The 14,189-nt window shown below is 42.0% G+C and overlaps 1 protein-coding gene across 2 annotated transcripts in view; it reads left to right on the top strand.

The window, feature by feature from the left end:
- The window catches only part of LOC5505456 (TBC1 domain family member 2B), a 30,462-nt gene that overhangs the window by 2,971 nt on the left and 13,302 nt on the right, over positions 1-14,189 (top strand). The window contains exons 7-19 of one of the 2 annotated variants that reach the window (XM_032373868.2): positions 470-544; positions 763-826; positions 1,326-1,467; positions 1,912-2,073; positions 2,954-3,025; positions 3,337-3,378; positions 3,562-3,625; positions 4,446-4,495; positions 4,850-4,900; positions 5,196-5,286; positions 5,638-5,687; positions 10,299-10,398; positions 14,062-14,102. In XM_032373868.2, coding sequence (XP_032229759.2) covers positions 470-544; positions 763-826; positions 1,326-1,467; positions 1,912-2,073; positions 2,954-3,025; positions 3,337-3,378; positions 3,562-3,625; positions 4,446-4,495; positions 4,850-4,900; positions 5,196-5,286; positions 5,638-5,687; positions 10,299-10,398; positions 14,062-14,102 — 1,004 coding nt within the window. The remainder of the gene's footprint in view (positions 1-469; positions 545-762; positions 827-1,325; positions 1,468-1,911; positions 2,074-2,953; positions 3,026-3,336; positions 3,379-3,561; positions 3,626-4,445; positions 4,496-4,849; positions 4,901-5,195; positions 5,287-5,637; positions 5,688-10,298; positions 10,399-14,061; positions 14,103-14,189) is intronic. The other variant, XM_001626246.3, reaches the window with a different exon arrangement.

Genomic DNA, 14,189 nt, shown 5'->3' with positions numbered 1-14,189 from the left:
AAATAATTTTTTTAAATCTGCTAGATTTTGCCCGTATTGTTGATTTTGTTGGAAAAAAAAGCCTGCATACTCAAAATATGAGAGTGGAATAAAGATAAATAGCCGGCAAAGACCAGAAAACAGCAAGCTATTGCTGGCAGCCAGCTGCTATTTTGAACCCGGCTACTGTCAGGGACTATGCATAAATTCGACACAAGCATTTCCATCCTTATCTCTAAAGTTGTAAGACCAGACTGTTTCAGTGACAGTGCCATAGCAGGCCTCAGAATATTGGAGGGGGCATGAAACAAAAACCTTAAGAAAATGTCAGAGGCACAGCCACGCCCCTACAGATGATTTCCGTATATTTTATTCAAATATTGGGGGGGGGAAGCACGTGTCCCTAGTGCCCCACCCCCTGCTATGGCCCTGCATGACATTGCTTCTGGACTGTTTGCTTCCTCGAGAAATCATTTTCCTTTTTTTGTAGACTAGAAGAAGGGAGTATAGCAAGAGGAGGACTCATATGGCTGTTCAGAAAAGAGAAGATGTCACTTCAGTTTTGGTAAGTGTCCTTTTCTGGCAATGCTTCTTATGCTTGCTAATTCTGCTTGCTTCTTCTGCTTGCCTGGCTTCCCTGGATAGTGGCCTCCCTTGAAATTTTAGAAAAATGCAGTGGCAGCCGACATTCATGAATATTTAACTCTAAGATTGTAAGAAATAGAATCCTTTCTTATGGTTTGGTGCCCTCTTTGAGAAATCTTGGACTTTATCCTGTTATAGTTTCCCACTGAAGGACTGATTGGAGAGGACGCTAACAATGCAGAAGAAACGGATGACAGCGAAGGTATTATTCATTGTGGGGAAAAGGCCTAGGTCGTTAGATAGCAGTGTTGACAATGTTGATGTCATGATGATATTATGGTAATGATTATGGTGATTCCGATTGAGATGGTTGCAATGATAATGGTGATGATGATGACGGTAGTGGTGATGATAATGGTGATGGAGATGGTGATGATGTTCAAGATGGTTTGATGGTAATGATTATGGTGATGATGATTGAGATAGTGGCAATGATAATGGCGATGGTGATGGTAGTGGTTATGATGATGGTGATATGATTCTGATGATGGTGGTGGTGATTGTGGTTTGTTATATGATAATGATCTTGACAATGGTAATTGTGATAATGATAAAAGTAATGATAATGATGATGATGGTGTTGATGGTGATGATGATGATAATACTTTTGATAAAGGCAATGATGATGACTATGATGATGATGGTGATGATGATCATCTGAGAATTGCTATTGTTGATGATGATAATGTTTCTCCGATTAGCTCCTGAGGTTCAGCACAAAGTCATGCAAGTCGTGCCTCCCCCGGAAACTGTAGGGGAAGAAGCAGCTCTAAAGTCGCCTTCAGGAGGGGGCATGTTTAATATTTCCTTCAACAACATCAAAACTGAGTTTAGGAACATGAGGTATCGTATACACTCCCCTTCACCGATAAATTGAATCTTTCCTATTAAATACTTCCAACTCTTCGACTAAATTCATTCATGACGTCATTTGTGTGCGGCAACCCAAGTTACTCGGGACTTTGCAGTAACTTTGTGTACTGTACGCTTTGCTGCATTTGTGAACGCTGTCAGGATTTCTGTCAGATTTCTCATGGGAGAAGGGCGCAAAGAAAAGTCAAAATTCTCCACATTTGGGGAGGCAAAAGAATGGTCCCCCGGGTTTTTATCGTATTTTTTTAGAGGCCCCTCAACACCAAAATTATTAAAAGATTATGGTTCCATACAGTAGGTTTTACTATAGCAAGTAAAGGTGGTTCTGTGTGAGTAGGAAGAGGGTAGGGAGGGGAGGATGGGGATGCTTTTTACCAGCCTTTATGTTTATATCTTTTGTTTTTGTTTTTGTAGTGCAAAGAGATTCTCATGGAATCCTGCACAGACGGCAGGAGTAAACTTCTCGTCTCAATTCCACGAAGAAGACGCGAAGAAAGAGAGAGAGACAAAACAGCAACAGGGTGTTCCATCTGGGACTTCCATCCCACCGCCTTCACAACCAGCTCCGTCAAATAGGTAAGACCAACAGAGCACGGTCTACATAATTTAATCATACTCTTTTTGTGAGACTTTGATTTCGCATTCTGTAACACAAAAGGCTTATGTTAAATTAGGTGAGACGACGACAAACTGATAATAAGATTTGTCTCATTTTATGCCTTACGCCACTGTCGGGCATAAAAAAAAACATCCAGGTGCAAATAAAGGGTGCTTTTTTCGTCTCAATATATACATCGCAATTAAAACTCTCTAGGATTGTACTTACCGTAACTGCAAATTTGACTTTACGAAGTTTGAGTAAAGGCAACAGCAAAGCAGACTGCGACGTCAGAAGACAATAGAAAATCCAAAATCAGCTCATGAAAATGTCCTCTATCTGGTATGTTTAAGCCATCTTTGCCATACCACGACGTGAAAACATCACCTTTTACGATCTGTCTAGGACTCGACTCTCTGTTTTCGTTAAAAATAAAATACGATGTGATATTTGTCTCTTTCGGATAATAAACTTTGTTTGTGTATCTTTATAATAGAAACTAGTTTAGAATTTATCGCTTAGCGTGAACGTGCTTTTTCTATATCGCGTCTTCCAAGCCGTCGCCGTTGGCGTTGCTATAACTCCAAGAGACTGTTGTAAGAGAACAAATCCCCCATATAGATGGCTGTCTGATCTAAGAGAAAAATTCAGATTGAATATCACGGGACATGGAGATTCGTTCTCTAAAATAATCCTCTCTTAAAAATTCTTTCTCCCTAAAACGGTATTTTCGGTCTATAGATGTTATATGGTACTGTTGTACCCAAACTCTATTGAACACGATTTTATTTTTCCGCGCTTATTTTGTTGGCCTCTGTTTCTCATCCCTTTATTTTAGTAATTACATTCCCTACACAGGAATTCCGTATGTTTACCGCTGTCCCAGAGACGATTTACGGGATCAATGAAATCCCGCCATGAGATATCACGGTTTGTTCTTAAAGGATCACTACAGTAAAATGATAAAATGACGCAAGGAAAATTAAACATTGCAAGGGTTATTTTAAAAGAAAAAAAGCGCTTCAAGAATGATACCTAAGGGAAATGCTTGCAATAAAATATTTTTGAAACAATATTTTATCAAATTAAGGTGCTGGCGTCTAAAAGTCATAAATAATTTAAGGTTTTAAATTAAAATATTTAGAGGCTTCCTCCACACTAAAGATAAACGAAAAATACTGCATAAAATCATATTCTCCGAAATTTGGTTTCTTCTTCAAAATGTATCTTTTCTTCTACAGTGTTACCCCTAATGCGACAGAGAAGACTTCGACACTAAAAAGGTATGGATATGACGCTAGTAAATGAGGCAGTTAATCTTAGGCATAAAATTCAAGAAAACAAAAGGCTTACTGAAAAATTTGGCCCGTTTCTAGGGGGTACCATTATTATGTTAACGGCAACAACGCATTTGTATATATAACTGAATCCAAACATAATTACTTTTTGTTGCTTTTTATTAATAGGATAATGTCTGCTAAAAGTGGATCAAGTGACACTTCTCAGTTCAAATGCCAGGAATGTGAAAAGGTTAGTAGAAACCCTATTGCTGACGTTTGTAGTGGGGGTTCTGGCAGACGTTCCGTGGTGCTGGTGGCTATTAGGTGTTGGCGTATGTTGGGAGGTGTTGCCACATGTTGGTAGGTGTTGCCACATGTTGTGAGGTGTTGCCGCATGTTGGTAGGTGTTGCCGCATGTTGGGAGGTGTTGGCGTATGTTGGGAGGTGTTGCCACATGTTTTGAGGTGTTGCCACATGTTTTGAGGTGTTGCCGTATGTTGGGAGGTGTTGCCGCATGTTGGGAGGTGTTGCCACATGTTTTGAGGTGTTGCCGTATGTTGGGAGGTGTTGCCGCATGTTGGGAGGTGTTGCCACATGTTTTGAGGTGTTGCCGTATGTTGGGAGGTGTTGCCGCATGTTGGGAGGTGTTGCCACATGTTTTGAGGTGTTGCCGTATGTTGGGAGGTGTTGCCGCATGTTGGGAGGTGTTGCCACATGTTTTGAGGTGTTGCCGTATGTTGGGAGGTGTTGCCACATGTTGGGAGGTGTTGCCACATGTTTTGAGGTGTTGCCGTATGTTGGGAGGTGTTGCCGCATGTTGTGAGGTGTTGGCGCATGTTGGGAGGTGTTGCCGCACGTTGCTCGGTGTTGTCGCATGTTGGGAAGTGCAATTCGCCTAGGACAAGGAAACTAAAATAAGCGCCGAGCAATCACGAAATATTTCGAAAAACGTTTTTAAAGTACAAGTTGTAAATAACAGTTCTAATAGCAACCTCTGCCTATTGGCATTATAAGCTAATTAATTGTGAATGATGGATATGTTGAAGGATAAATTACCTCGTCTGTTTCAGCTCCGCTCCGCTTTGGATACTGCTGAGGGTCATTTGGTATCTGCACGGGAGTAAGTACTAGTTGACCTACTGGTACCCCTATAAAGCGACCATTTTACGATGTTACGAAGATGGGTCACTTGAACACTGTATTTTTTACCTCTTTAAAGCGGCCACCTCAATTAAACGGCCACAGCCACCTTTTATACGGTACCTGTAACTGAATGCCTTTTTACGAGAAACCTCAATAAAGCGGCCATTTGGCTTGGACCAAGGGTGACTGCTTCTAATCAACTTTATGCCACTGTTTCTAATTAACTTTATGAAAGGACAAACCTCAATAAGGCGGACACTTGACTCTGTTTCCTAGGGTGACCGCTTTAAGGTAGTACCAAGGGTCATTTAGATTGTGTTCTTCTTTTCAGGGAGATCAACGTCCGTCAAGAAGTGATTCTTAATCTTCATGAAGTGTTGAGGTAAAGGGAGTGAACACTTGATTAACGTTGGTCCAGTATCTATACACTAACTCACACTTATTATTGTAAACTTCGTGGAGCAGTCCATTTCAATACTGACGAGTAGAGTTATTGAGTCGAATTTGAAAATTTGATTATGTCCTGCGATATTTATTACCCTGGGTACTAGGGACTCTTGTCACGGCATTTTGGCTGGAGGCTCTGGTACCCAGGGCAGGTATTTATTTGCGCTATATAAATGCAGCACTAAGCATTTCTGTTGTCGGTAGTCCTTATCATATTATTTGTTCTAAAGACGATTTCAACTGGAAAAAGGAGATAGTTTACAAGGCGATCCAAAAAAACTTGAGGAGGAATTGGAAAGCAAGACCGATTACATATCTAAGGTATAGAAGGCGTAACAGCGATTTTATAGCTTTTTTATAGGAAAGGGTTGGGAAAGAAAAGAGACGGAGACGAGGCGCGCTAGAGTCTGGGAAGGACAAGGCTCCCTTACCCTGCATTTGCTCCATCCTTCTCTGAAGGCGCGCGGTGTCTATCCCTCATCTTTCCAAGCACTTTGAGGTTGCTACGCAGGCTAGCAATATTAGAGATGAGAGCAAAAGGAATAATAACAGCGCCATGGTTATCATTGTTATCATTCAATATCGCCATCACTACCACCATTATTAGTATCATTAGCAGCTAAAGAAAAGTCAAAACTATGGTATAATTAAGGAGTATTATTTTTTTTTCAGCTTGAATTACAGATAGGACAATTAGAGAAGGACAAAGAGAAACTTCAAAGGTAAGTTCTGTTTTGAACATCAATATTAAAAAAAAAATTGAAATCGAGATTATTACTTGCATCATTTGTTTTGAAAAGAAGCTAGCTTGAAGTGTGTGGACAGACAAGGAAGATGGCGGCTAAGAGTGGGTCTCCGGTGTTTATGATATTTTCTGTGCTATTTTGTCATCTTGTGTTTTTTAACCCGGACCCAAAGCTCTCTAAGATCATCGCCGAGCCGTATATGGAAAATCAGCTTCTGCCTTCATCGTGTTTTAGAGTAGTGGCAGTTATCGATCTTGGCCAGCTCGTTAAGGTATCTTTGTCGAAGTTTGGTTTTCGGAAAACACGTCTGAGTCTTTCAAGATGGTCAAAGCGAGGACAAACTGTGTTAATTGTAGCCGGACATGATCCACCAATCGACATTACAATCTACTCTGATGTGTCTATGAATCCTGGCCCTCAACATAAGAACAATTTAAATCATACCAAGACGAAACCAAAAAATCTTCCGCGCCATTATTCAAATCTGGTACGAGTTCCGTTGACAGAGCCGGCAATTGTTAACAACAATAGACCTCAGTTTATGAGGTGTTGTGTTCTCAATGCCCGGTCAATTAGGAACAAAGCGCCTGACTTTGTTGACCATATTTGCGATTCTAATGTCGACATTGCGGTTATTACCGAAACCTGGTTAAAACCTGGAGATTCTGCGGCTAGGATTGCTGCCACACCGCCGGGATACAGGCTACTCGATCACCCTCGCTCAGACAGAAATGGGGGTGGTACTGGTATATTGGCACGGGACTCACTTGTAGTTAAAAAAGCAAGAGCGGGTATTTATGATTCTTTTGAGTATTCGGAGTGGACAATTGTGTCTGGCTCTACTCGTCTGCGTTTACTTGCCATCTATAGGCCACCATACTCGTCAAGTCATCCGCTCACTGTGAGCATGTTTATCTCGGAATTCGCCGAGTTCCTGGAGTCTGTTGTCATGACAACTGAGCCTCTTGTGTTGACTGGTGATTTCAATATCCATGTTAATATCGATTCTGACAACGATGCAGCTCGCTTCCTAGATCTACTGTCATCAATGGGTCTACAGCAGCACATTAACTTCCCTACTCATATCTCTGGGAACACCTTGGATTTGCTTATCTCAAGGACTCTAGATTCTAGTCTCATACATGATGTCCGACCTGGCTCTTATTTCTCAGACCATTGTATAGCATTTTTCGCCATAAATATTTCAATGCCGGAGTTCTCTAGGAAAAAGGTATCCTTTAGGAAAGTGAAGGCTATTGACACAACAGCATTCAGGAGTGATTTGTCTGCCTCGGAACTGTGTCAGGACCCACCTTCGGAGACTGTGCAATTGGTCGACTGTTATAACAAAACACTTGCTGGATTACTCGATCGCCATGCGCCACTCAAGACGAAAACAGTTACAGTCAGACCCCAAGTGCCCTGGTATTCTGAGGAAATCCGTGAGGCTAAGAGAGTGCGCAGGCGCGCAGAAAGAAAATGGAGAACTACTAGGTCTGCTGATGATCTCGCCTCATTCAAACGACACAAAAATCATGTGACGTATTTGCTGAAAGAAGCCAAATCTGCTTTTTTGACTGACTTTGTCAGTCAGAATTCTGATAATCAAGGCAAGTTATTTCGTGCTGTGAAAGATCTTTTAGTGGAAAAGAACTCACTATGCTTTTCGGACTATGCGGATAAATCAGCATTGGCAAACGACATAGGAAAGTATTTTGTGGAAAAAATCAACCGACTGCGTGATGAGCTTGACAAGGGTTGTAGTGCCTCGGAGAATGTACAGAGCGGTGATCTGGTGAATGACTGTACTGTAGAAACGGTCTCTCTAGTCCCTCGAATGGAAGCTTTCAAGTTGTTGACTGAGGAAGATGTACGCATGCTCATTAAGAATTCGAAATGTACTTCTTGTTGCCTCAATCCCATACCTACGCACTTGTTGAAATCCTGTAGTGAGCCACTCGTTTCCGTGATCACCAAGCTAATCAATAACTCATTAGAATCAGGAATTTTTCCTGACTGCTGGAAGGAGGCTATTGTCGTACCACTGTTAAAGAAACAGGGATTGGAATCTATCTTCAAGAACTTGCGTCCTGTGAGCAATTTAGCTTATGTTTCCAAGCTCATTGAGCGTGCAGTTTTCAATCAGACGGATAATCACCTTATTCAGTCAGCGCTTTATCCGCTATTACAGTCTGCATACCGCAAGCATCACAGTACGGAAACGGCGTTGGTCAAAGTTGCTAATGATATATTATTGAATATGAACTCGCAGCGCGTTACATTACTTGTACTCTTAGATTTAAGTGCTGCATTTGATACAGTTGATCACTCAATTTTGCTCCAACGTCTAACTGCTAGCTTCGGCATCGCTGGGAAGGCTTTGGAGTGGTTTACGTCATATTTATCAGGGCGCAGCCAGCGTGTGTTGTTTGAGGGGGTGACGTCGGACAGCTTTGATCTGCGTTTTGGTGTCCCACAAGGCAGCTGTCTTGGCCCGCTTCTGTTTGTACTTTACACCTCCAAGCTCTTTGAGATAGTACAAGCCCATCTGCCGGATGCACATTGTTTCGCTGACGACACACAACTTTATCTATCTTTTGATCCCAATAGTGAGACGGACCTAGCGGATTCTTTGGATGCTATGGAACGATGCATCAATAACTTACGTACTTGGATGTACCAGGACAAGTTAAAAATCAATGACGATAAAACTGAATTTCTTGTTATCGGATCGAAACAACAGCTGTTGAAAGTAGATAATTGTTCAGTTCGTGTTGGCAATATAGATATTATGCCCGTTTCAGAAGTGCGCAATCTTGGTGCCTGGTTCGACTCACATTTTTCTATGTCGACCCATATTTCTAAGTCTTGTAGTTCAGCGTTTTTCTGGCTGCACAATATTAAGAGAATAAGCCAATTTTTGCCTAGGGATAAACTAGAAATGGTGTTACATGCCTTTGTTACCAGTAGAATAGATTTTTGTAATGGACTCCTTTATGGACTACCAGAACGAGAAATGGGTAAATTGCAAAGGGTGCAGAATGCTGCAGCTAGGCTGCTCACGTCATGCAAAAAGTACGATCATATTACGCCTGTGCTAAGAAATCTTCATTGGTTGCCTGTAAGGTATCGGATAAAATTTAAAATCTTGCTAATCACTTTCAAAGCTCTTCAGGGGCTAGCTCCTCGTTACATAACTGATCTCATTAGAATTAAGAATAACGCGCGCTATTCACTGCGCTCAAATGAGGGCCTTTCTTTAATGCATCCCCCAGGAAAAATGATGAAGTCTTTCGGTGACAGATCGTTTAGTGTTGCTGCACCTACATTATGGAACGCTCTCCCTGCAAATCTTCGCACCATCAATTGCAGTATCTTTTATTTTAAAGCGCAACTTAAGACTCATCTTTTTAAATTAGCTTTTAACACTTGATATCACATAATCATCAATATAAAGATATTTTTATTTTTATTATTTTATTTTATTTTTTTTATTCAATATTTTTCCTATGAATCTATTATTTCATATTATTTTCGATTATAATTGTAAATTTTATTGTATATATTAGTTCAACATTTAGTTATATTGTAATGCGCTTTTGATCATTATATGAAAAAAGCGCAATATAAATTAATAAATTATTATTATTATTATTATTAGCTTATAACTACTACCTTGTCACGCAAATATGTGACTCTTGTCACAGTGTCACGCAAGTTTGACCAATTTTGATCCCTTGTCACAGTGTCACGCAAGTCTCATCAATTTTGATCCCTTGTCACAATGTCACGCAAGTTTGACCGATTTTAATCATTTGTCACAGTGTCACGCAAGTTTGACCAATTTTGATCCCTTTTCACAGTGTCACGCAAGTCTCATCAATTTTAATCCCTTGTCACAATGTCACGCAAGTTTGACTGATTATAATCCCTTGTCACAGCATCACACAAGTTTGACAATTTTGATCCCTTGTCACATTGTCACGCAAGTTTGACCAATCCTGATCCCTTGTCACAGCGTCACACAAGTTTGACCAATTTAGATCCCTTGTCACAGTGTCACGCAAGTTTGACCAATTTAGATCCCTTGTCACAGTGTCACGCAAGTTTGACCAATTTTGATCCCTTGTCACAGTGTCACACAAGTTTGACCAATTTAGATCCCTTGTCACAGTGTCACGCAAGTTTGACCAATTCTGATCCCTTGTCACAGTGTCACGCAAGTTTGACCAATTTTGATCCCTTGTCACAGCGTCACGCAAGTTTAAACAATTTTGATCCCTTGTCACAGTGCCACGCGAAAAGATCCCTTGTAACGATGTCACGCAACTTTAACTCCTTGTATAATACCACCCAATTTGTCCCCTTGTCACAGTATAGTGCGAGACTGTGCCTTGTGACACACACATGATCCCTTGCTACAGGTCACGCAATTGCGGCCGTTTGTCACAGTTTACGCAAGCTTAATACCTTGTCAAAGTTTTACCAAAATCCTTACCCACAGTGTCACGCTATTTTAATTCCTTGTCACGGTGTTACGTATGTGTTACTCCATGCACATGTCACGTGTTTCGATCTCCTTTCCAGACAAAAGGACAAAGAGCTTTGCGAACTGATGGAGCAGATACAAATGTATCGAGAGATGACAGCGGTTAAAGACCAAGTAGTGGTGTCACTTACCAACCAAGTAAGGGCGAGATGAGATCTTAACAGCCTGCATCCTAGGGGACCCAGGGCGACGTGGAGACCGGAAGCGGGAATACTCCGCGCGTACTTCCGCTTCCGGTCTCCGCGTCGTTCTGGATCCCCGAGGATAAACAGCCTGGTAAGAGCTTGGAACTTTTAACAAGGTAACAACCTGGTAACGCAGAGCCTGGAACTATTAACTAGGTAACCCAACATGGGATCTAACAGCCTGGTAACACAGAGCTTGGAACTATAAACTAGGTAACGCAACATGGGATCTAACAGCTTTGTAACACAGAGCTTGGAACTATTAACTAGGTAACGCAACATGGGATCTAACAGCCTGGTAACACAGAGCTTGGAACTAGGTAACGCAACATGGGATCTAACAGCCTGGTAACACAGAGCTTGGAACTAGGTAACGCAACATGGGATCTAACAGCCTGGTAACGCATAGCTTAGAACTATTAACTAGGTAACGCAACATTGGATCTAACAGCCTGGTAACACAGAGCTTGGAACTATTAACTAGGTAACACAACATGGGATCTAACAGCCCAGTAACACAGAGCTTGGAACTATTAACTAGGTAACTCAACATGGGATCTAACAGCCTGGTAACACAGAGCTTGGAACTATTAACTAGGTAACGCAACATGGGATCTAACAGCCTGGTAACGTAGAGCTTGGAACTAGGTAACGCAACATGGGATCTAACAGCCTGGTAACACAGAGCTTAGAACTATTAACTAGGTAACGCAACATGGGATCTAACAGCCTGGTAACACAGAGCTTGGAACTATTAACTAGGTAACGCAACATGGGATCTAACAGCCTGGTAACACAGAGCTTGGAACTAGGTAACGCAACATTGGATCTAACAGCCTGGTAACTCAGAGCTTAGAACTATTAACTAGGTAACGCAACATGGGATCTAACAGCCTGGTAACACAGAGCTTGGAACTATTAACTAGGTAACGCAACATGGGATCTAACAGCCCGGTAACACAGAGCTTGGAACTATTAACTAGGTAACTCAACATGGGATCTAACAGCCTGGTAACACAGAGCTTGGAACTATTAACTAGGTAACGCAACATGGGATCTAACAGCCTGGTAACGTAGAGCTTGGAACTATTAACTAGGTAACGCAACATGGGATCTAACAGCCTGGTAACACAGAGCTTGGAACTATTAACTATTAACGCAACATGGGATCTACCAGCCTGGTAACACAGAGCTTGGAACTATTAACTAGGTAACGCAACATGGGATCTAACAGCCTGGTAACACAGAGCTTGGAACTATTAACTAGGTAACGCAACATGGGATCTAACAGCCCGGTAACACAGAGCTTGGAACTATTAACTAGGTAACGCAACATGGGTTCTAACAGCCTGGTAACGTAGAGCTTGGAACTATTAACTAGGTAACGCAACATGGGATCTAACAGCCTGGTAACACAGAGCTTGGAACTATTAACTAGGTAACGCAACATGGGATCTAACAGCCTGGTAACACAAAGCTTGGAACTATTAATTAGGTAACCCAACATGGGATCTAACACCCTGGTAACACAGAGCTTGGAACTATTAACTAGGTAACGCAACATGGAATCTAACAGCCTGGTAACACAGAGCTTGGAACTATTAAGTAGGTAACGCAACATGGGATCTAACAGCCTGGTAACGCAGAGCTCAGAACTATTAACTAGGTAACGCAACATGGGATCTAACAGCCTGGTAACACAGAGCTTGGAACTATTAACTAGGTAACGCAACATGGGATCTAACAGCCTGGTAACACAGAGCTTGGAACTATTAACTAGGTAACGCAACATGGGATCTAACAGCCTGGTAACACAGAGCTTGGAACTATTAACTAGGTAACGCAACATGGGATCTAACAGCCTGGTGAGATACAAATGTATCTAGAGATGACAGCGGTTAAAGACCAAGTAGTGGTGTCACTTACCAACCAAGTAAGGGCGAGATGAGATCTTAACAGCCTGCATCCTAGGAACCCAGGGCGACGTGGAGACCGGAAGCGGGAGTACTCCGCGCGTACTTCCGCTTCCGGTCTTCGCGTCGCCCTGGGTCCCCGAGGATAAACAGCCTGGTAAGAGCTTGGAACTATTAACAAGGTAACAGCCTGGTAACGCAGAGCTTGGAACTATTAACTAGGTAACGCAACATGGGATCTAACAGCCTGGTAACACAGAGCTTAGAACTATTAACTAGGTAACGCAACATGGGATCTAACAGCCTGGTAACACAGAGCTTGGAACTAGGTAACGCAACATTGGATCTAACAGCCTGGTAACACAGAGCTTGGAACTATTAACTAGGTAACGCAACATGGGATCTAACAGCCTGGTAACACAGAGCTTGGAACTAGGTAACGCAACATTGGATCTAACAGCCTGGTAACTCAGAGCTTAGAACTATTAACTAGGTAACGCAACATGGGATCTAACAGCCTGGTAACACAGAGCTTGGAACTATTCACTAGGTAACGCAACATGGGATCAGCCCGGTAACACAGAGCTTGGAACTATTAACTATTAACGCAACATGGGATCTAACAGCCTGGTAACACAGAGCTTGGAACTATTAACTAGGTAACGCAACATGGGATATAACAGCCTGGTAACACAGAGCTTGGAACTATTAACTAGGTAACGCAACATGGGATCTAACAGCCTGGTAACACAGAGCTTGGAACTATTAACTAGGTAACGCAACATGGGATCTAACAGCCTGGTAACACAGAACTTGGAACTATTAACTAGGTAACGCAACATCGGATCTAACAGCCTGGTAACACAGAGCTTGGAACTATTAACTAGGTAACGCAACATGGGATCTAACAGCCTGGTAACGTAGAGCTTGGAGCTATTAACTAGGTAACGCAACATGCGATATAACAGCCTGGTAACGCAGAGCTTGGAACTATTATCTAGGTAACGCAACATGGGATATAACAGCCTGGTAACACAGAGCTTGGAACTATTACCTAGGTAACGCAACATGGGATCTAACAGCCTGGTAACGCAGAGCTTGGAAATATTAACTAGGTAACGCAACATGGGATCTAACAGCCTGGTAACACATAGCTTGGAACTATTAACTAGGTAACGCAACATGGGATCTAACAGCCTGGTAACACAGAGCTTGGAACTATTATCTAGGTAACGCAACATGGGATCAAACAGCCTGGTAACGCAGAGCTTGGAACTATTAACTAGGTAACGCAACATGGGATCTAACAGCAAGGTAACACAGAGCTTGGAACTATTATCTAGGTAACGCAACATGCGATCTAACGGCCTGGTACCGCAAAGCTTGTAACTATTAACTAGGTAACGCAACATGGGATCTAACAGCAAGGTAACACAGAGCTTGGAACTATTATCTAGGTAACGCAACATGCGATCTAACGGCCTGGTACCGCAAAGCTTGGAACTAGTAACTAGGTAACGCAACATGCGATCTAACAGCCTGGTAACTTAGTGGATCACTGAGAGGAAAATAACAAAATAAAAAGGAAAATCAGGTTCGGAGGTGCAAGGCATGGCCTTTTGTTTGTGGAGACACGGGCTCTTAGTGCTAACCCGACGTTTGGTTCGTTAGTTTATTAACAAGTTTTTATATTATGTCAACAGCTTCACAATCTCGAGGTTGGTGTCGAGGAGCATCCAGAAAGGTAGATGGAAATTATACCACGTCAATACGAACAATTCACTGTGTGACATAGCAAACGTCTGGATACACGAAGACCACTTTTTTATGC

This window comes from Nematostella vectensis, chromosome 11, assembly GCF_932526225.1.
Source record: "Nematostella vectensis chromosome 11, jaNemVect1.1, whole genome shotgun sequence".
NCBI lineage: Eukaryota > Metazoa > Cnidaria > Anthozoa > Actiniaria > Edwardsiidae > Nematostella > Nematostella vectensis.
This window is presented reverse-complemented; position numbering and strand designations above follow the sequence as displayed.